At 38.4% G+C, this 23,628-nt stretch overlaps 1 protein-coding gene across 4 annotated transcripts in view; it reads right to left on the bottom strand.

The window, feature by feature from the left end:
- Window positions 1-23,628, bottom strand: part of BRWD1 (bromodomain and WD repeat domain containing 1) — a 91,637-nt gene that overhangs the window by 43,230 nt on the left and 24,779 nt on the right. For 3 of the 4 annotated variants that reach the window (XM_070750440.1, XM_070750442.1, XM_070750444.1), the window contains 12 exons: window positions 22,826-22,924; window positions 22,058-22,211; window positions 21,250-21,384; window positions 20,466-20,594; window positions 18,769-18,994; window positions 17,028-17,204; window positions 14,575-14,758; window positions 14,051-14,144; window positions 13,516-13,650; window positions 9,217-9,302; window positions 8,371-8,560; window positions 5,719-5,817 (listed from right to left, as the gene is read on the bottom strand). In XM_070750440.1, the coding sequence (XP_070606541.1) occupies window positions 5,719-5,817; window positions 8,371-8,560; window positions 9,217-9,302; window positions 13,516-13,650; window positions 14,051-14,144; window positions 14,575-14,758; window positions 17,028-17,204; window positions 18,769-18,994; window positions 20,466-20,594; window positions 21,250-21,384; window positions 22,058-22,211; window positions 22,826-22,924 (1,708 nt within the window). The remainder of the gene's footprint in view (window positions 1-5,718; window positions 5,818-8,370; window positions 8,561-9,216; window positions 9,303-13,515; window positions 13,651-14,050; window positions 14,145-14,574; window positions 14,759-17,027; window positions 17,205-18,768; window positions 18,995-20,465; window positions 20,595-21,249; window positions 21,385-22,057; window positions 22,212-22,825; window positions 22,925-23,628) is intronic. The other variant, XM_070750441.1, reaches the window with a different exon arrangement.

Genomic DNA, 23,628 nt, shown 5'->3' with positions numbered 1-23,628 from the left:
TGCGAAACGCTATACCACGGTTTTTCAAAAAATAATACATTTAAAAATAGTCCGCGTTTTTTTTTCTATACGGTTTTCCCCACCCGATGACGTCATACGTCATCACCAAGAGTTACTTCTCTCTCCCTTTCTCTTCCTTTTTCTCTATCCTTTCTACCTCTTACTCTTTCTTTCTCTCCCTCCTTCATTCAATTTTCTCTCCCTCCCTTTCTCTCTCTTTCCTTTCTCCCCCTCCCTTTCTCTTCCTTTTTCTCTATCCTTTCTACCTCTTACTCTTTTTTTCTCTCCCTCCTTCATTCAATTTTCTCTCCCTCCCTCCCTTTCTCTCTCTTTCCTTTCTCTCCCTCCCTCCCTGTGCCTGCCCTGCACCACCCAACAGGGACGGACAGCCCCCGATCGTCGGTTCGTCGCCCCCCCCCCCAGAGGGAGATCGGGCTGCGAGGGCAGTGGATCCGCGTCCCCAGCCACCAGAGGGAGATCGGGCTGGTGGGGGCGGCGAATCCACCTCCCCAGCCACCGGAGGGAGATCGGGCTGGTGGGGGCGGCGAATCCACCTCCCCAGCCACCGGAGGGAGATCGGGCTGGTGGGGGCGGCGAATCCACCTCCCCAGCCGGGCAGAGGGAAATCGGGCGGGTGGGGGGTAGCGGCGAGGAGGCCGGAGGCGCTGGGTGGGTGGCCGACAACCATTGCCAACCTCCGAACTTTCGAGCGGCGAGCGGGCAAACGGCGAGCGGGGCGAACGGTGAGCGGCGAGGGAAGGAGGGAGGGAGGGGGGGAAGGAAGGAGGGAGGGAGGGAAGGAGGGAAGGAAGGAGGGAAGGACGGAAGGAAGGAGGGAAAAAGGGCGCGCATGCGCAGATGGTGTTTTTACTTCCGCACCACTATACCGCGGAAAATCGATTAGTGCGGGAGGTCTTGGAACGTAACCCCCGCACTAATCGAGGGATCACTGTAATGCGTGCAAACCCCATTAGCAAAATCCAAACTTTAAGGCTTAAAGAAAAAGCGGCAGGCGGACAAAGTGAAGGCTAACAGAGTGGAGACAGACAGCGAGGAGAAGCGAGGAATGGAGGTCCTAACGAAGGCTAACGCCGCCCCAAATTCCCCCAAAAATCGCCATTCCAAAAACTTCCTATCTTGTCCTAAATTCCTCCAAAAATCGTCCCTCCAGCCGCTTCCTATGCCACCCAAATTGAGGTCCTAATAAAGGCAAATGGAGTGAAGAAAGGCAGCAAAGAGAAATGATGCATTTTGAAAGGAGAGGTGAGTTTGGAACACTTTGGAAATGATTTGGGGTGGCTTAGGAAGCTTTTGAAATGGCGATTTTGGGGGGGACTTTAGAGCAAGATAGGAAGCTTTTGCAATGGCGATTTTGGGGGGAATTTCGAGCAAGATAGGAAGCTTTTGAAGTGGCAATTTTGGGGGGAATTTCGAGCAAGATATGAAGCTTTTGGAATGGCGATTTTTGGGGGAATTTGGGGTGGTGTAGGAAGCTTTTGGAGGGGTGATTTTAGCAGCGAGATGGAGTGAAGGAAGCGGCAAGCTAGGGGAGATTTTGGCAGCAGGATGGGGCGGCTGCGGGGAGCAGAGGAAACGGAGGGCTAGAGGGGAAAGTTGCAGGGAAATGGGGTAGCTCCGGCATTCCCCGCCTCAGGTGCAAGCAAAAGGGGGCAGGGAATTCCAGCAGGGAATTCCCATGCAAGCAAATGGGAAATCCCGGCGATGACAGTCACAAGGCAAGGGAATCCCTTCAGCAGTCAGAGAGTGCAGGCGCAGTAAGAGAGCCTACAGACCCAGGCTCAGGTTCATAAGACAGAAAGGGTTTTTAAGACGAGGCAAAGAAATCTTAAACCCTGGGTCCGTATCTCGAAAAGTTCGTAAGACGAGTTATCACTGCATATTTAATCTCAAGATGTGTAATGATAAAGGAAGATAATTATTATAAATTAAAAAACAAATTAAGGAAGACCTGGAGAAATGGAAAAATGTACAGCTATCATTGATGGGAAAAACTGCAATAATAAAAATGAACATACTACTAAGTTTATTATTTTTATTTCAGATGATACCGATATAACTAGAAAAGACATATTTTGATCTTCTTGATAAAATAGTAAGAAAATTTATATAGCATGGAAAAAAAGCAAGAACATAAAACTTCCACAAAATGTGAGACTACGAGGATTTGGACTACTGAATGGGAGCTATAGTATCAGGCAACAATGTTGACTTGTATGACAGAATGAACTTAGAATTATGAGACTATTAACTTGAAAACTGAAAAACTAACAAAAATGTTTAAAGATAAATCTGCAAAATGTTGGAAATGTCATCAGTTTCCGGGATTACATTATCATAGGTGCTGGACATGTCCAGAAGCAAGAAATTATTGGATGAAAACTAAAACATGGTTAGAGAAAATGACAGAAATATATAGATTTTAAAGCGGAGCTGTTCCTATTGGGTATCTTACCAGAGAAATTTAATAAGGAAAATATATACAGTGATACCTCTTCTTACGAACTTAATTGGTTCCGGAACGAGGTTTGTAAAGTGAAAAGTTTGTAAGACTAAGCAATGTGTCCCACAGGAATCAATGGAAAAGCGATTAATGCGTGCAAGCCCAAAACTCACCCCTTTTGCCAGCCGAAGCGCCGTTTTAGCGCTGCTGGGATTCCCCTGAGGCTCCCCTCCATGGGAAACCCCACCTCCGGACTTCCGTGTTTTTGCGATGCTGCAGGGGAATTCCAGCAGTGAAAAACGGGTGCTTCGCTGGCAACGGAAGTCCGGAGGTGGCGTTTCCCAGCGAGGGGAGCCTCAGCGAAATTGCAGCATTGCAAAAACACAAAAGTCCTCGAAACCCCACCTCCGGACTTCTGTTGCCAGCGAAGCACCCGTTTTTGCGCTGCTAGGATTCCCCTGCAGCATCGCAAAAACACGGCAGTCCGGAGATGGTGTTTCCCATGGAGGGGAGCCTCAGGGGAATCCCAGCAGCACAAAAATGGGTGCTTCACTGGCAACAGAAGTCCGGAGGCAGGGCATCCCAATGGCGGCAGCTTGGGTTTGTAAGGTGAAAATAGTTTGGAAGAAGAGGCAGAATAATCTTAAACCCCGGGTTTGTATCTCAGAAAGTTTGTATGACGAGGAGTTTGTAAGATGAGGTATCACTGTACTTGATTGTACATGTGATAACAGCAGCGAGGATAATATTTGCACAAAGATGGAGGAAGAAATAATTAAGAAAATATTGGACTCTGCAGAAATGAATAGATTGACCTTGATACTTAAAGAAAGGGAAGAATCAGAATATTTTCAGATATTGGTGCAATTTTATAATTGGTTGGAGAAGAGATATGTATAGAGCAGACCTGGGCAAAGTGCGGCCCGCCCACTGTCTGTAACCGGCCTGCCAGCTATCTATGAATCTTGGTTTTACCTACCAGCCGACGGCTTGAATGCCGGCAGGAGGTCGTTGGAGCTGCTTGAGAGAGAGAGAAAGAGAGAGAGAGAGGAAGATCTGCAGGCAGCTTGTTCTCCAAAGCAAAAGCCACGCAGGAAAAAAGTTATGAGTTTGCAATGGCTTGCAACATCTGTAAGTTTCCCTGCATGGGCTTGGGCAGAGTGTTCATACAGACACGAGAGAAAAGAACTGCAGCTTGCAAAAGCCAATGAGGGGTAGGGAAGGTTATTAAAAGCCACGCAGGAAAAAAAGTTGGGAGGGGCTTGGAATACCCGGTAAGTTTCCCTGCATGGTTTTGGGCAGTGTGTATGTGGGGGGACGGGACCCCATCTTTAGGTGTGCTGGCAATATAACAAGACATTCCTTATTTATTAAAATAATTTATATTTCATTTTTCCACAATCAGAATGATCTGCAATAAAATATGAAACTTTCACTTAGAAAAGAAAAGGAAAGGAGGAAAGGAATGGAACGGGAAAGGAAAGGGGAGGGAAGGAAGCAAAAGAAAGGAAGAAAGAAAAAGAAAGAAAGAGGAAGGGAAGGAAGGGGAGGAAAGAAAGAGGAAGGGAAGGAAGGGGAGGGGAGAAAAGGGAAGGAGGAAAAAAATGAAACGGGAAAAGAAAGGAAGGAAAGAAGGAAAGGGGAGGAGAAAGGAAGGGAGAAAATTATACAGTATTGGGTAGAACTGAGTTAATTATATTAGTCCAGCCCTCTAAAACCATCCCAATTTCTCATGCGGCCCCAAGGCAAAATTAATTGCCCACCCCTGATATAGAGTAATATTGTAAAGAGGGGTGGAATGTTATAACAAATGAAATGATAAATACTAGGATTATCCACCCCCTTCCCAGTTAAAAGGGGTGTTCCCCAAGGTAGTGCACTCTTCATTCTCTACATCAATGACCTTTGCGATTACATCACAAGCAACTGTGTCCTCTTCGCCGACGATGTAAAACTCTTCAACACCACCGATAACACAACTACTCTCCAAAAAGACCTTGACGCTGTTTCTGAGTGGTCTAACACATGGCAACTCCAAATCTCAACTAGCAAATGCTCTGTCCTACACATTGGGAAGAAGAATCTGAACTCCAAATACGAACTGAATAATCAAATTATCACAGATAATCCCCACTCAGTTAAAGACCTTGGTATACTAATAACAAAAGATTTAAGTGCCAAAGCCCACTGCAACAATATAGCCAAGAAGGCTTCAAGAGTTATAAACCTAATCCTACGTAGCTTCTGCTCTGGCAATCTCACACTACTTACCAGAGCTTACAAAACTTTTGCCAGACCCATCCTCGAATACAGCTCATCTGTTTGGAACCCATATCGCATCTCAGACATTAACACCCTTGAAAATGTCCAAAGATACTTCACCAGAAGAGCCCTTCACTCCTCCACTCGAAATAGAATACCCTACTACGAGACTAGACTTTCAATCCTGGGCCTAGAAAGTTTAGAACTAAGACACCTTAAACAAGACCTAAGTATTGCCCACAAGATCATATGCTGCAACGTCCTGCCTGTCGGCGACTACTTCAGCTTCAACCACAACAACACAAGAGCACACAACAGATTTAAATTTAATATTAACCGCTCCAAACTTGACTGTAAAAAATATGACTTCAGTAACCGAGTTGTCGAAGCGTGGAACTCATTACCGGACTCCATAGTGTCATCCCCAAACCCCCAACACTTTACCCTTAGATTATCTACGGTTGACCTATCCAGATTCCTAAGAGGTCAGTAAGGGGCGAGTACAAGTGCACTAGAGTGCCTTCCGTCCCCTGTCCTATTGCTCTCCTATATCTCCTATACCTTTCTTCTATTCCTATATCTCTTCTTCTCTTCTTTCATTGATATGTTCTATTACTATATCTTCTTTTCTATTATTTCTTAGATATATTTTACTATGAGTATCTCCTCTATAACCTTCATCATGTATTTTACTATGTGTATATAGATATATACCCACTAAAACCCTCATTGTGTACTGGACAAAATAAATAAATAAAATAAATAAAATAAATAATTCGGGAATGGGGAGAAGGCACAAAAGAAGCATGCAGATGATGCACTGATAGATTAATCATATATTGTATGTTTGTTTGTCTATTAAAAAAACCCTATCAATTAAATAAAGAATATGTCAATACAATATAGCTTGCTACCTATGGACAAACTAAAATTACAGGACCAAGTTTAAATATTCCATTTTAAAAGAAACAAATCACAAAATGCAATTTTCTCACCTCATCTCCCATTTGTGGGACAAAAGGAGATCTTTGGAGCTTGACGTTTATTATCCAGTTTGGAGCTTTATATTTAGATAACGATGTTTCGTCTGTTGACTGTTGAGAAGCATTTATTTGTGCATTATTATAAAAAAATTACTGAAAATAACTTTAATGATTGTATACAGATTTACAGCAAAAAACAGTTTTCCAAGGATTACTTGATGAATTCAAAAAAATTATGTTTGATCTAGACCCGTGATAGCAAACCTGGAGTGCAAAAGCTACGGAGTGCGAAAAACAGCCCAACAGGCAAATTGGAAGTTCAGAAAATGGACTTCCGGTTTCCCCATTGTGCTGTTTTCCAAACACTGAAGGCTTCAGGAAGCATGCGCAATGTGTGTGTGTATGTGTGTATGCGTGGGGGGAGGGAACAGGGGAGGGCACATATACATGTGCCAGCACACACACACACACACACACACACTTTTGGCATGCAAGGTTCGCCATCACTGATTTAGACTATTTGAAGAAAATTATGTTCTATTACACAAAAGATAACATAGTTAATAATTTTATGAACTGTACCTATGAATGTTATTTTACAAATATGTGCAAATTTAATAATAATACTCATAACATATTTTTATACATTGAGAAGTATGGTGCCCTAGAGGTGGAACTCTCGCTTCACAATCATGAGGCTATTTCTCTCTCTCTCTCTGGGCACAATGAGACTTTATCTGCTGAACAAAGCTCCGCATTAGTGACAGGAAGGGCATCAGGCCAGTAAACACTAAGCTCCATTCAGTTGTCCAGATTCCACTCAGCAAGGGATTATGGCAGCGATGGCGAACCTATTGCATGGGTGGCGCGCGGAGCCATATCTGCTGGCACGCAAGCTGTTGCCCTAGGTCAGCTCCAACATGTATGTGTGTGCAAAACCAGCTGATTTTTGGCTTGCACAGAGGCTATGGGGGGGCATTTTTGACTTCCAGAGAGCGTCTGGGGGGATGTGGGAGGGTGTTTTTACTCTCTCCTGCCTCCAGAGAAGCCTTTTGGGCCTGGGGATGCAAAACACGAACCTACTGGGCCCATCAGAAGTTGGGAAACAGGTCATTTCTGGCCTCCATAGGGCCTCCAGGGGGCGCGGGAAGCTATTTTCACCTCTCCGGGCATTGTATTATGGATGTGGGCACTCGCACATGCATGATAGCATGCACCCATGCTCTTTCGGCAACTGAGCAAAAAAAGGTTCACTATCATTGGATTATGGGGTCGTTAAAAGAAGATTATACATTTACATATATTGTTTCCTTCCTTACAACTTAACTTTGTATATAATTTATGCAAAATATATACATTTACACGTACAAGCCTTTAATAAGAACATGTTAGTTAATACAGACAAAGAAATACAAAGAAATTAAAGATGAAACTTTAACTGGCAAATGTAATCTCTAGCAAAACCAATGTGTGTTACAAAATTTAGAGCATTGGGTAACAGAATAAGTGAAATGACATTCTGTATTAACTGTTGTGATGCCTACATAGGTTTACAGAACTTGGTTCTTAGCTATAGCCTCTGCATCTATAATATTGAAACTAATAATTATTTATCTTATGTTCAGTATCCTCACTTACTGACCATTCAACAACCATTCAAAATCACAATGATGACTTTGGAGACTCAATTAGTTCTTGAAGTTGCAGCCCATCACATGCCAATAGTCACTGCATCATTATTTGGGCACTTGGCAACTAGTATTCATTTTCAATAGGTACTGTCACGGAATCACCATTTGCAACTTTAATAGCCAGCTGCTGACAAGCAAAATCACTTGGGAAGCTGGCAGTAAGTTGCATGTCACTGCCCCATGATGGCATGCTTAACCAGCAGTGATTTACTTAACTAACATAGCTAAAACTAATGTCATAGGTTGGTTAGACAACAGGACTGCTAGGCCCAATTGCAGTCTGGCAATAAGGACCATTTGTAGTTTCTGAAAAAATTAAACCTAGATGACATGATTGGAATATTTCGAACACATGAAGATGTTATAGTTATTTAACTTCTGAGTTAATTTTTAAGGCATGTCATTTGTAGATGTATACTGCATGTATTAATACCTGCATATTAGTTGCAGGGAAAACTATTTTTGCATAGTTCTTAATTATTCACTACTTGAACTAAGAATAATTTATGATATAAAAGTGCTGACTAAATACTGAAAAAAGTCAAATCCCAAGTAACTGTACAGGTAGTTCTTGACTTACTACCATAGTTGGGATCAATATTTACTTTATGAGCTACTGCAGTTGTAAAGAAATTCATAATATGACTGGACTGGATTTTATTAATTTTTTCCCCATGGTTGTTAAGCAAACCAACACCATTATTAAACGACCCACATAGTTGTTAACTGAATTTTGTTTCCCCAAATAACTTTTTGACAGAAACTGGCTTAGAAGTTTGCAAATCCTGATTGCTGCAATTGGCTGTAAATCTGAGCAGCTGTCAGGCATCTGAATTGAGTTCATGTGATTAAAAAAGTGGGTCATAAATCACTTTTTTCCTGTTGTAACTTTGAACTGTCATCAAATGAATGGTCATAAATCAATTATTATCTGTATTCCTAAAAGTAGACAAAAAAAGATAAAATTCAATACCTCATGTTTTTCTGGTTTATATTTTTTCTTTCTTTTTCTCCTTATTTTGGGTGGAAAATCTTTTTCTATTGTTTCTTCATCTTCAGAAGAAATATAATCTGTACTGATTTTACGTTGAGACATTCTCACAGGAGGATGTAAATTCATTCCTGCATCAGCAATCCAGTCAGAATACTGACTTGAGGATTCACTATGAGGGAACAATATTATAGTACAAGTTGAAAACCAAAATATTTTACTGTAGTTTAAAATGCCTTGTAATTATATTAATATCTTAAATTCTGTAAATTCTAAGATTAATTGTTTGAAGCTAAACTTAAATTCTGCGAGTTTTAAACAAACAGATGTTACAATATCTATTGTCCTACCGATAATCTGTATACTTAAACTAATGGTATTAGGAGTGAGCAAGCCACAATACTGAACTTTCTAAAAGTAATATTAATAAATTAAAGTTCACAATGCATTTTAGTCATATTTTGCATATTGAAAGCTTAGAAGAGCATGTTGCGTTTTCTATTATTGCAGTACAGAAACAAACCAATTTGGAACTTTATAAGACAGTTCATTAATGTTGTACATTAATAAAGACATAGACACGCACATCAATTAACACCTTTCAAATATTTTAGACTATTATTCCAAAGAGTTGGACAGGATTACTGAACTGTAATCAAAACATTCACTAGAAAGCCATGCAATCATCTTTTGTAGTGACAAAGCTGATACAATTCCTCCTGTATTTAAATTATAAATTATTCTTTTTCAAGAGGTTCCCACAGAAATTAAAATTAATATTGCCAAGTTTCAAGTATATGATGTATATATATCTGAGAGTGATTTTACCTGGAACTATTACTGTCGGATTTCTGGTCACTCTTCCATTCTTCCTCACGGGAAGTCAAACTCAATCCATTACTTTCTTCTGCTTCCTAAATTAACAAAGAGTTTGCGTACTAAAGAGTTTGCGTACTAAACTACAGTATTTTTTGAAGTATAAGAACTGAGTAAAAATATGTATCAATATTACCACGAGGGTGCCAACTACAGATTGGAGGAATAATTGCAATGATGATAAACTTTCAGGTATGTTTTCACAGCTGTTGACTAGTGATGGGCGAACCGAACTCGCACAATTCGGGTCCGTACCGAATTTTGCGGTGTTCCATATGCCAAACACAAACATGAAATTTTTTGAAACTTCGGGATAAGTTTTTACGTTAAAGGACCGCCCTTTGCTTACAGCGCCGCTGCGGTGTCCTTTTTCATAAAAATAACAATGTTTATTTTTACGTGAAGACCTCCCTTTGAAGGAGCTGGGGAATCCCTCCCACGAAAAGATTCCGGGGGTGGAGCCTTGACGTCACTGGCAGGTTGCTAAGGACGCCAAGGTGATCACTTCCTGGATTCCATGGAATCCAGGAAGTGATCACCTTGGCGTCCTTAGCAACCTGCCGATATACGTGACGTCAAAGCTTCACCCCCGGAACCTCTTGTTGGGATTCCCCGTTTGGGTTCGGGTTCAGTTCAGGTTTGGCCGAATTTTGCCTAGAGTTCGTCCGAACTTGCCGAACCCAAACATCGTTGGGTTCGCCCATCACTACTGTTGACCTTTAAAAGGAAAACCTTTCTGATATCAGTAATACTATGCAAGGAGTAATTTGTTATTCTACCAAAAGAAAACTTGGATCTATTTGAATTAGACTAAACTTTTAAGACACTTCAATGTTGAAAAGAATAAGAGACTGGGACTGTAAAGGTACAAACTGAGATACTGAAAAGGCTGTGGAAGCAAACATTTATTAACAGCTGGATTTTGTAATACTAAGGAATTCTTGATATTGATGACATGGAGATAAGTAATTATGAAGAATTTGTAGTATTTTTAAAAGACCTTCATGAGGAAATAAAAGACACAAAAGATGCCTTATGAGATTTAAAGACAGGCTTTTTTGGACTGAGAATTAGAAAGGAAAGAGGAAAAAAGCCAAAGGACAACAATGACTTTAAGGACAAACTGGAGCTTAATTGTTTCATTCAATGCCAGTATTTTCTTCCCATTTCCTTTTGTTTACTGTAAAGCCCAGTAAAATCATCATGAGTTGTAATGTAGTCATCAATTTGTTCATTTACAATGTACTTTTTCTTTTTGTCCTTGAAGCATCCATTCTTTTCTAAGTTGCTCTTTTCTTCCTTATCTTCTTGTTTTTTGTTTTCATAATGGGAGAAGATATTAAGCTCCTTGAAATCAGAAGCTTTGACTTGGAAATAAGCAGAATAAAGCTGGACATTTGGATACCAGAAAATGAAATTTTAAAGAGATTATATGCACATTATGTTTGAATCAAGAAAGTTATAATAGTAAAGTCCTAAAGAAAAAGATATCCTAACAATACAGATGAAGATCCTAAAGATATGGAGAAAATGGAACTGTGGATATATGAAAAATTGATGGAGGTCACAAAAACTATACATAAAGTTTTAAAACTGGTAAAAGGTGATGAGAAATTAGAAGTGATGTTGGATGATACAAAATATGTAGAAAATATAGTGTTGGAGAACCAAGAAAAAAACATAGAGGGAGAAAAAACGGAAAGCAACAAACAGATAAATGATTTCACTAGGATTTACAGTGGTATAGCAAAAATAGACAGGGGAAAATACATATTGCAAAAAAATCAACTAGGAAGTAAAAGGTGTAATAGTGGGAAGATCTTAAGAGGTTGGAGGAAACTTAAGCAAATAATATACTTATAAGGTAACAAATTAAAGAAATTATACATACAGAAATAACAGAAAGAAAAAAAGAAACCAACAGAAGGGTAGGGGAGAGGAACTTATGAGAGATGAAATTTTTGAGAGAACAAAAAAAAAGGTTGAAGAGATATTCTAGTTGACTGAATTGTATTGTGATTAATTGTGTTTGGTCATTTTAAGTGGTTTTCAAATAAGATTGGCATATAAGGTCATAATTAGTGTTGGGCCAACCAAACTCACAAAGTTTGGGTTTGTACCGAACTTTGTGAAGTTTGGTATGCCGAACCCAAACTTTCCCAAAAGTTCAGCAAAAGTTCGGGTTCGGGAGAATGCCGAGAAGCGCCGCCGCCCGGCTGTCACCTTCCGAAAGAGCCGGGCGCTTCTCGGCGTTCTCCTGAACGCCGAACCCAGAAGTTTGGCAAATGTTCGGATTCGGGAGAACACTGAGAAGCCCCATCGCCCGGCTGTCACCTTCCCAGAAGAGCCGGGGAGCTGTCAGCGGGTCAGGAGGCGCAAACAGAGGTGGGGAATCCCAATAGGGGATTCCAGGGGCAGCTCTTTGACATCATGGAGACGTCCTTCCTGGAGTCTCCATTTTGGCCGGCCAGGAAGGACATCTCCGTGATGTCAAAGCTCCGCCCCTGGAATCCCCTATTGGGATTCCCCACCTCTGTTTGCGCCTCCCCATCGACCGACAGCTCCCCGGATCTTCTGGGAAGGTGACAGCCGTGCAGTGGCGCTTCTTGGCATTCTCCTGAACCCGAACCCAAACTTTTGCCGAATGTCCGGGTTCAGCGTTCGGAAGAACACCGAGAAGCGCCCCGGCTATTTCGGAAGGTGACAGCCAGGCGGCGGCACTCCTTGGCTCCTCAAGTTTGGGTTCGGGTAAAGTTCAGGTTTGGGTTCGGCACCGGACCCGAACTTTTACGGCAAAAGTTTGGGTGCCAAACCCGAACTTCGTTGGGTTTGCCCAACACTAGTCATAATGTTTATGTTACTGCTTGTGTTTAAATAATTATTTTAAATGGTTTTTATATAAACTATATACTATATACTAAAATAGAAATACAGATGTATACTAGGGGTTAACATAGTAAAAGATGAGAATTAAAAAGCTTGTAGTGATTTTTTTTTGTATAAAAATAAAACGAGTAAAAATAAAAAATAAGGAAAAGAAAAATTATGGTTGAAATTTAAAGAAGAGACTGGTTCACAATAAAGTTATGAAGAAGTGAACAAAGGTGAACATTGGAAAAAAGAAGTAAAATAAAATTAAATAAAATTGAAAGGAATAAGGATGATTAATAGCATTAATATAATTTATAATATTAAATCTGTTTTTAGTAATATATTGAAAAATAAACTGTAAATGGTAAATAACTGAAAGTAATAGTGGGAAGAACAGAAGAATGGAGGGGAGGGAAAGGAGGGAAGGGAGATAGAAAGGTCAAAAAAAGAAGATAGGATTAAGGAAGGAGGAGGTAGAGAAAGAAGAGAGGAAAAGAAAGGGAAGAGATGGAAATGGCAGAGAGAAAGGAAGAGAGAAGAGGAGGGAAGTAGGAAGGGAGAGAAGAGAAAAAAAGGAAGGATGGTTTTGATTGCAAAACTGGGGGAAAATATGATATGAGAAAGTAAACAAAAAAAATATTTTTAGTTGACTTGACGGCTGTATGATTAATATTAAAATAGAAGATGTTAAAAAGGTTAAAATATTATTCAATGAATATAATTAAATTTGAAAATATAATATTGATATATGTATGTATAAGCACTCTGAGAAGACATTGTTTAAATTGAAAATTATTTTTTTTGTATTATAAAATAAAATTAAAGTTTTAAAAAAACAAAAAGAAAAGAAAAAAGTTGCACTTAATTTATTTTGCCTTTTTCAACACCAATAGGTAGACCTGGATAGGTCTCATCTAGGGAATTTCTAAAGTAGGTAGTGGTTACCTGTACAGGATGTAGAAGCTTTAACTCCGCCTTTTGACTAAAAGAGGGGATTTAACCCTTTCCTGATGGGTCCTTTACCTGATTACCAAAATGGCACTTTTAAGTGCCATCTGCTGCTGTGATACACCATGTATAAAGTTGATATTATAACGTATCACATTCAAGCATACCTCTATCAATCTACAACTTTCAGCCCATTTGAATTTAACACATCTAAATTAGTTTTCAATTGGAATACCTTTACAAATTTATCAGTTCATTTAAATAGCTATGTAGTAACTATGATGTACTATCATAAAATGAGTATATAGTTTAACAACCAAATGCCTAGTTAAACAATCTATCTTATCTATAAAGATAACAGCCTGAACTTTTAGAAATCAAAGTCAATTTTTAAAAAAATATAAATCATTAAGATAAACCAAAAATGCTTACCTGGTCAATGAATTCAAAACAATCACCTATGTCTTCATTTGAAGAATCAGATTGTTCAATGTTGTTCTGTGATTGATACGATGCACATTCAGGCCACATTCTCTTAAATAGCATCAATGAATCTTCAGAATCATTCTGAATTAATGAGATTTTGAAAAAGAAAATGAAATAACCATCAATGAAATAATGGATTGAGTTCATTCAGAAAGAAGTCCTCCTTTGGATACTTGACATCAAAAATTGTGTAATAGACTTAATTACTGAAAAAGCCAATTATCCACACTATTTGCCATCTTTAGGCTTATGCTGGTTCAATAAAGTACAACCCATAGAATGTATTCTTGCTTTCATAATAATTTTATTTAAATTAGTCTTAGCTGTAATGATACATAATGTAACATTACTTAAAGCAGCCAAGCAAAATAAATAGATTTGTCTCGATTGTTAACTGCCATGCTTTTTCATACTTAAGAAGCTAGACTTTTAAATTACACCTGTGTGTAATTATGCATTTGAAAAGTCGTGAATCTCTTACCTTTTCTGAGAACTGAAGCAGTTTCCTTTTCTGCTCTATTGTATACAGCCATTTTTCTTCTTCTCCTTTTGAACTCCTATATTCTTCCTGATTTCTAAAACATTATTTTGGAAATTTGTCAGAAAAAAGCCTCAAATATGAAAGTAATTTCTAAGAGAACTGATAACTACAAATTAGTTTCCCTTATACAAAAATGGTTCTTCAATTAATCTTAGCATAATAGTTTATTTGGCTAAAAAAAGATTTATTTGACTAAAAAAAGATTAAAGGAAATCCAACTCCAGAACTTTTCAATTTAGATAATCATAAAGCTGTGGGTTTTTTTGCTGAAAAAGAACCAATAGACAGCAAAGACTAGTAAGTAAGGTTACCTTTATAGTAATACAAGTTTTATTATAAAATATCTAAATCAGTCCAAGATAGCAACAATACTGTTGGTATCTGTCTGTGTTAACAAACTAAAACAAATGAGCAAGTGTTCACACTTACTTTCAAAACATTTTTAACTTAATGGGTCTGCTCACCTAAATATACTGGGTATTATGTCTGGAACAACTATTCTTTGATTCCAAGCCTGACGATCTCTTTTTGTAGCAATCTGACTTCTTGGAGAATTTTGATGCATCTGAGGGACACCCTCAACTTCACCACTACGTCTCAGACCAATATTGGGAGATGACTCAATATCTGAGCTTAGCCTGTGGAAATCTTTAAAAAGATTCATGGAAAATAGGTGAACATACATTCTTGGAACAAAAACTTTTCTAACTTCTTTTGGATAATATATCTATTACTATATTCCAGCATTTATTTAATAATATTTTTACTGAGGTTTACAGATACAAAGATTAAAAAGTTAATAAAAATACAAATATTTTTAAAAATAGAAAGAAAAAGAAGAAATAATAAAGACATACAAAGAATAAACCTATATTTTTCATCAAGAGATGTATGAACAATTTCGGTAACTAGTCTCTTTCTCTAATATTTCAACAAAAATAAGATATCGGAAGAAGCTATTTATCTATTAAGAGAGCTTTAAAGCCTAGTCTAAGCCTTTAAGGCATAGTCAAGATCCCCATTTCAATCTGTCTCAGTTTCTATCCGTGCCAACAAAAGTGCACATGGTTAAGGCTATGATTTTCCCAATTGCAATATATGACTGTGAAAGTTGGACCATAAGAATGGCTGAGCGCCAAAGTATTAAGGCCTTTAGCTATAGTGCTGGAGAAGACTCCTGCAAGTCTCTTGGACTGTAAGGCAATGAAACTGTTAGTCCTAGAGGAGATCAAACCTGACTGCTCTTTAGAAGGCCAGATCCTGAAGATGAAACTCAAATACTTTGGCCACCAAATGAGAAAGACTCACTGGAGAAGAGCCTAATGCTGGGAAAGACTGAGGGCAAAAGAAGAAGGGGAGGGCAGAGAATGAGGTGCTGGATAGAATCACTGCAGTGTCAGCTTAAATGGACTCCAGAGGATGGTAGAGAACAGGAAGGCCTGGAGCAATGTTGTTCATGGGGTCACGATCAGTGTTCCCTCTAAGGCGCGCAGCACGCTATAGCGCGCCAGTTTTTAGCGGTCAGCACGGGAATTTTAAATTCCAGCGCAGAGGACCTTCCCCTCGCTTGCCCATTTTGGCGTTGGCGGCCAGGGCTGAGGCTGTCCCGGCTGTGATACCCATCCGAGCGGTGTCGAAGGAGGCGTTGGCCTCCTCCCCCGCCACCGCATTGGGGGCTGCTCCTCGCAGCACCAGGTGAGCACGGCTGACCGGAGGTTGCTGTCGGGGCAATCGACATCCACTGACATGAAGCCCTGCGCCGGCTGTCTGGGAAAGCGGCACATTTTTCAAACGCGCTGCTTTCCTGTACCACTTTCCTGGGGAACCAGCTTTGCTGGCCAGTGAAGGGCAGCCGCCATGACAGCAATGGCGCCATGGTGACCGCTGACGCCGAGAGCCCCGAGCCTGCTCTCAAGGCTTCTACTGAGGTGAGTTGCACGGCGGCGGTGGGAGGCAGAGCCAAGGGGAGGGCACGGAGCCAAGGGGAGGGTGCGCCGGCCAGCAAAGCCGGCTGCCCGGGAAAACGGCGTGGTTTTCAAATGCGCCACTTTCCTGCGCCGGAACCACGGAGAGGGGGAGGGAGGGGGGGAGGGAGCCGGCTGTCAAGGTGCCAGGGGGTGGGGGGTGGAGGGGTGGATCCGCCGGCCCCGCCAGCCTGATGTCCATCCACGGGGGGGGGGGGGGGGGTCACGACGACCACGGGCTGCCAAAAGATCTTAAGATAATAATCAATAAATAAAGTTTAAAAGATGATCTTAACATTTTAGGATAACATTTATTATGAAGCATTTCAAATAAAAAATAACCCCAAAGATAAGAAGGCAAAGAGAAATACATTGTATAGTGAATTCAACAAACCTGTCTCCCAAGAAACAAAGTGTTTTAATTGTAAAATATCCTCACTCAAATATAATATACTTCCTTTAAATATATTGACATTAATATTTCTCACTAAATCTGAGCTATGCTTGAAGACTGGAACAGTTTTCCGTCATTAAAAGAAACACACAACCATTCTTTAGCACACTGTGTAAATTAATCTGCAACATTCTAAAAGCCTTAGATTCTCATAATGCAAACCCTATCCCTATTACTGTTGTTAACCATCAGGAATCTTTCCAGATTACTGCAGCCTAGCATTAGCATTATGGAACTTAGATTCATTACAGTGTGCACTGAGCACTGAGTGATTTACAAATGTCAGCATATTGCCCCTAACAATCTGAATCCTCCTTTTACCTCAGAAGGTTGAGTCAATCTTGAGCAGAGTTAATATGCAATACTGCATTCTAATCACTGCACCACCACAGACATACAAAAAACTGGCAGTTAACAACAGAAATAAATATTCAAAATACTAGGAAACATTTAGGAATCTAGGAAACAGCAAAAATTAACTTCATTCTAAGCTACCAACCTCCTGGAGGTGTTTCTCGTCCATAGTGTGGATTAGCTGATACAATATCCTGGTCTATGTCAATTCTTTGATCCTGAAACTGTTGCAGGTCTCCATCAAGTATGTCGGGCTCCAGATTCTCTTCATCTTGCTCAACAATCTGTTCTCCCATAACTTGCTCTATAATCTCTCCGTCAACTTGCAAAATTTAAAAAGAAATGTTTCAGTATGAAATAATTTTCAATAAAACCTGCCAATAGTATTGCAGACTCATGTAACTAAAAGGGTCCGTTTATACTTTTGGGGAAAGAATTCACACTTTTAGGATTTTGGGGACAAGTACCAAATGTTGATGCTATTGTTCACTTACAGCCCCACTTCCCTTATGTGTTAGGACCACATAAAATTCTAATAATATTCAAATTAATATTATTGAGATTTCAATCATTGAGGTCATGATTGTTTCAAAAGTACTTTTTCAAAAGGCAATTGGACTTTCTTGGGTTCTTTTTTTAAAACATTTTGTTTCTTATCTAAGAAACTTCTTCAGAACTGGGACATTCAAATTATATGCAAAAATGCCAAAAAGAAAAGAAAGAAAAAAGAAGATGCATTCTTCTTCAAAGAACAGAAACCTAATCATCTACTCAATACAAAATTTCAGATTAAAACCTCCTGAATAAATTATTACATTAGCATGGTATGTATCAGATAGATAATATCTGGATATATACAATTCTCCATAGCCTCAACAAGTACAGCTAAGTATAATGCACCTTGACAACTATATTTTGGAAGTATATTTGGGACAGGACTTTCCTATCAGTTTATATAAATATTTAATCTGAAAGTTCTTCTTGCCTACTTAGGTAGGCCTGGAATAAAAAAAAATGTTGCCTATGGATATATCTAGAATCTTGACTCTTTGTAATTAATGTTCTCACAATCTGGCTACTATGGAATATGAGAAGACATTATAACAGCCATTTTGCTAAAATGCAAAATGATTAAGTTGCCCTCTTGTCTAAATGAATATCCTTTAAGAGAAACGTTCTTCATTTTTGTCATGATGTAACCAGGGAAATCTTACTACAAAGACAGAATTTACCCAAGTAACTAACAAAAACATTGTTAAAAGACCCTTACACCAATGGGAGAAATAATTTTTAATGTGAAAGTCAATGTGAATGAATTATAATTTCATTTAATGTGAGAATTGAATGTTCTCAAGGTGTACTTTCTCAAGTAATTTTTTTAAAGCCTCAACTATAACTCCAGCAAAGGAGACAGAACAATTGATGTACAGTGTGCAAAATGTTTCAAGTTAAAATTTTGTGGCATCTCCCATCTCATATTTTCACTGGCTGTTTTCAAGATTGGAGCAACACTGGAATCTTCAAATAGCAGTCTGACCAGTTAAAATGGCACATTTCATATTTCAGTTTTACAATTGAAACCTTAAAAGAAAAGATTTTGCATACCACTGTATGTATAAGGGAGCTCTGAATTATGGGAAAACCTACATTCATTTTGAGGATATAAAAATAGTTCAGGGTGTATAACAATAGCATTTTTGTTGAAAATTCAGTAAAGGAACATTGCTACCAGCTCTAATCTAATGAAAATATTAATATTTTATAGCTTGAATATTGTGAATCTAACACAAGTATAATTCGAAAATATATTTATATAACATTTTTATCCGGTTTTATCAATTCCAAAGATAAGATTTTTGCTACAGATTTAAACATTCCTTTCATACTTGTTGCTATATATCCCAGTTGAGGAATCAGATGGTCATCTGAACAATTCTCTCTTCCTGGTACCAATCGCTGGTACTTTGTCGGGTGGGGATTTCCATATATGTCCACCAAGAATGGTGGAGGCATGAGGTGGGGTGCCTGTTGTGTCTGTTCGTCTAGGACATAATTGTTAGCATCTCGAATCAGTGGTCGATAGTCGGTATGAAAAAACATGTGATCCGGAATCTAGAAAACAATGGAGCTTATATATAATTAACTTTATTAACTATATAATTAACTTTATTAACTATATCTAAACTAGATATCTTACAGTGAAAACAAAAAAGGAAAACTATAATTTATCTTATGAGAAATATTTAACAAATTTCAATCACTGGTTTTCTAAGAAGCAAATTGTTGTCATGAGACTTATTTTGATCTAGCACAATCATTCATATTAAGTATTTTTTAACTATTCCTTTGGTAGAAAATGCTTCTCTATATTCTCTTAAATCAATCTCCAAGAAGGGCAATATTTTACTATAATTCCAATCTAATTTTTTCTTCACTGTTTGATGTAATAGTAAAGACTTTCAAGGTAAGTATTTTATTTTGCTAAACAATAGACTGGACATCTAAGACTAAGAAGAGTTTAATTTATGTGTACAATCTCAATTTCTATAATTTAGAAACAAAAGAAAGCTCTCATCTTTTGAGACTAGAGAAGGCAACTATTTGCAGTGATGCACCTTCATTCTTTTTTTTAAAAAAGACAGAATATGTTGTTCAGTTCTCAATGCCTCTACAGACTGAGGTCTGATTTCTACAATTTACCAATTAAAGATTTTGCTGAATGTGTGCACATGAAATAAATGAATACGCGACAAGTTTGGTGAGATTAGAACATTATACAATGATACCTTGTATTACGAACTTAATTGGTTCCAGGAGGAGGTTCGTAAGGTGAAAAGTTCGTAAGACGAAACAATGTTTCCCATAGGAATCAATGGAAAACCGATTAATGCGTGCAAGCCCAAAATTTACCCATTTTTCAAGCCAAAGTGCCCGTTTTTGCGCTGATGGGATTCCCCTGAAGCTCTCCTCCATGGGAAACCTTACCTCCGGACTTCCGTGTTATTGCATTGCTGTAGGGAAATCCCAGGAGGGGAATCCCAGCAGCGCAAAAATGGGTGCTCCGCTGGCAACAGAAGTCTGGAGCTGGGGTTTCCTAGTGAGGGAAGCCTCAGCGAAATCGCATCCTCGCAAAAACACAGAAGTCCGGAGGTGGGGTTTCGAGGACTTCTGTGTTTTTGCAATGGTGCGATTTCACTGAGGCTTCCCTCGCTGGGAAACCCCCACCTCCGGTCTTCCGTTGCCAGTGAACCGCCCATTTTTGCGATCCTGGTATTCCCCTCCTGGGATTTCCCTACAGCATCACAAAAACGCAGAAGTCAGGAGGTGGAATTTTCCATGGAGGGGACCCTCAGGGGAATCCCAGGATCACAAAAACGGGCGCTTCACTTGCAACGGAAGTCCAGAGGTAGGGCATCCCAGCGGCGGCAGCGGGTTCGTAAGGCAAAAAAAGTTCATAAGAAGAGGCAAAAAAATTCCAAACCCTAGGTTCGTATCTCGAAAAGTTCGTATGACGAGGGGTTTGTATGACAAGGTACCACTGTATATATTTTACCAGCTAAAGAAAATAAAGCTGAAAGAATACCTTTTCATATGCTTTGTTACAACCAAACCCAAATATCAAGAGATGTCCATGAGAATCTGTACAGGTAAAATGCTGGCCATCTGATGAAAACTTGCAGTCAAACACAGCACCATGTCCTTGACCTTGAATCTAAATTTAAAAAAAAGAAAAACCTTCCAGAACAGCTTTTCAGATGATCGTCTCATCCAACTTAGAAAAGAATGAATGCTTCAAGGATAAAAAGAAAAAGGACATTGTAAATGAACAAATTAATGACTACATTACAACTCATGATGATTTTATTGGGCTTTACAGTAAACAAAAAAAAAATGGGGAGAAAATATTGGCATCCAATGAAACAATTAAAAAAAGAAGGGGGTAACATTAAGGAGAGAGGGAAAATTGAAGGTAGAATTGGGCAAGTATTGTTTTTTAAAAGGAAGGGAAAAGCTTGGGGGGGGAGAAAATGGGGTTATAAAGATGGGGTTATAACAAACTTGACTTTTTAATAATTAGTCATTGGAAATCTATACAACTGAAAATTATTATTGATTAAATTATTAATACCTTAAATCTGATGTGTACTTAGAAATATAATTTGGAAACTGAATTATAAGATTAAACTATTTTAACAGAAAATTTTACATTTTCTATTGAAATTGTGAGCACTACAGTCTTTTCAAAAATCCTCCTTCCTAGATTAAATGATCTGCCTCTAATACATAATTATTTAAACGACAATAAAGCTGACTTATTTTTTTAATGCATGCTTTGCTAAAACAATACTTTTAGAAATAATATTTACCACATTAAAATAATGTTTCATTTGAATTCCTTTTTCTATATCCCAGATAAAGATATTGCCATCATGGCCTGCAGACAACATAACCCTGGAATCAAACGGATGTGGCTCCAAAACAAACACTTCATCCGCATGTCCCTTTTTGAATAGAAATGAATGTATTAGTCATAGAGAAAAGTTGATTTTTCATTACCGGTTTTAATCGTTAAATTGCAAATAAATAGCTATGGAGATTCTCAGTCGTTCACATCATGGTTGTTCCAAAGGTGCTTTTTCAAAAGGCAACTGGATTTTCTATGTTTTTCCTTGAAGACATTTCACTTTTGATCCAAGATGCTTTAGTTCTGATTTCTTTTGCCTTTCAAGAAGCACCTTTGGGACAACCATGATCTGGATGTCTGAGAACCTCCATAAACAATGTATTTATTCAAATTTAATATACAAAAAAATTCTGAAAACCCCATCTTTCTGATTAACAATCACTGAAATTTTGCTGTGTTTCATATTATAGTAAAAATAAATGGTTCCAAATGTTGTCTTTCCCTTTCTTCAAGTAACCATCTTGTTATTTTGCTTAATAAAGCCATATCTCAGTTTTTCTTTAAAGAAAGATTATTATCCAACTCCCATTTGGTACTATCATTTCTGGTGTCATTTCTAGTGCCATTAACTGACTAGTAGCCACTTAATTACATTCATGTTTGTTTCAGCTTTCTTAACATTCAATGTCCTATGAATATATATTTTAAGAAAATATATCAAATAATATTTCATCTATAGAAAAATCATAGAAAACATAATTTTTACTTACTTGGAGATCATATAAAAGCTGCCCAGAATAAGAATTCCATACTTTGAGCAGATAATTGCTCACAGCAGTAACCACTACATTATCGTTCTGGCTCCAAGCGACCATAGTCACTTTGGGTTTCATAAATTTATCCGCCTCTGAACACAGGTCACTGCTTTGAATGAATTCAAGCAAACATTTAAATATAGTATTCTGCATTTCAAATATGTTATTTAATTCATGCTGGGAGAAACAGCTGATTGTCTCCTACTGAGTGTTAAGGCCCAGAAGTATTGTTCCTCTAATGTTGGCCCAGACCTCTAGAATAGCCTCCCATGAGAATTGTACTTGGTCCCAACCATGTTCCTTCTTAAATTTTCTTAAATTCTTTTTCTGGAGCACTGACCTAACAAGTTTACCTATTCTGATTGTTAGTTTTATTTTATAAAAATGTTTTATTTTTATTTTAATGTTTGTGAGCTACAAAAAGTCAATATACAATTGTGATGGGGCTATAAACATGAGGAATAAGTTTAACATATTAATATAGAAGTCACTCTACATTGGGAATATCTTTACAAAAAGGGGCATACCAAACTTTTATACGAATACCAAACTATATTAACCCAGAGTTATTTTAAAGTAAGATGGCCTTAATCCTTCCACCAAACTATATCGTTTTTTAAAAAAGCATTTTTCCAAGTATTTAGAAGGTTTCTCCAAATTACATAGTGCAACCTTTTTAAAATTAATTGAATGCTGATACTATTCACAATAACATATACCTACCTTGGTAATTTATCAGCCATATCCAACAAAATGTTCTTCCACTCTGCTTGCTGAAATCGCCAGATTCGGGCTGTTCCATCTTTGCTGCCACTTATGAACCTTAATATAAATTTAAAAAGACATGACATACAAAATAGAAATCATTTGATCATATTTTAAAAAAGGCATCAGAGTGCTCCTGGGGACTGGGAAAAAGCAAAAATTGGGGTGTTCTTACCTTTCTCCAGCCCCCAGGAGCCTCTCCCAAACCCCCTGCGCCCCATTTTTTGTAAAAAAATTGGTGAACAAGGGACCCAGTTTTTTAAAAATGGGGTATGCAATGGGTTTGGCAAACCTGCAGAGTGCTTTTCAGGTCCAGAAAGGACAAAAACCTTTTTCCTTACTTATTTCTTTGAAATCCTCTTGCATCTCATACGGCGGTGCTTCTTATAGTCCGAAATATACAGTATTTACAGCTCACCAAATCATATAATACGAGCTTACCAACAATTTGTCTATTATAACAAATTCTCTGAACTCCAGCCTACATATTCCAATATCAGAAGAGAATGGATATTCTCCTGAGTCATTATTTGTTTCTCAATATATTTATTTCTATTCTGTTCACAGGTTGGCAGCTGCAACTCTGGAAGTAGGACAGGGACAAATAAACCCACACTTGCATTAAAGTACAATAACCTTGCTATGTGAGATCCAAGCATATGGGCATCTCATTCCTGTACTTACTCCTATAATAAGCACAGTATCTTCTAAAACTAGGCTGTCGAAAAGAACCGTTGTACCTACCTGAATGGTCTTCTCAG

This window comes from Erythrolamprus reginae, chromosome 4 (assembly GCF_031021105.1).
Source record: "Erythrolamprus reginae isolate rEryReg1 chromosome 4, rEryReg1.hap1, whole genome shotgun sequence".
Classification (NCBI taxonomy): domain Eukaryota; kingdom Metazoa; phylum Chordata; class Lepidosauria; order Squamata; family Dipsadidae; genus Erythrolamprus; species Erythrolamprus reginae.
This window is presented reverse-complemented; position numbering and strand designations above follow the sequence as displayed.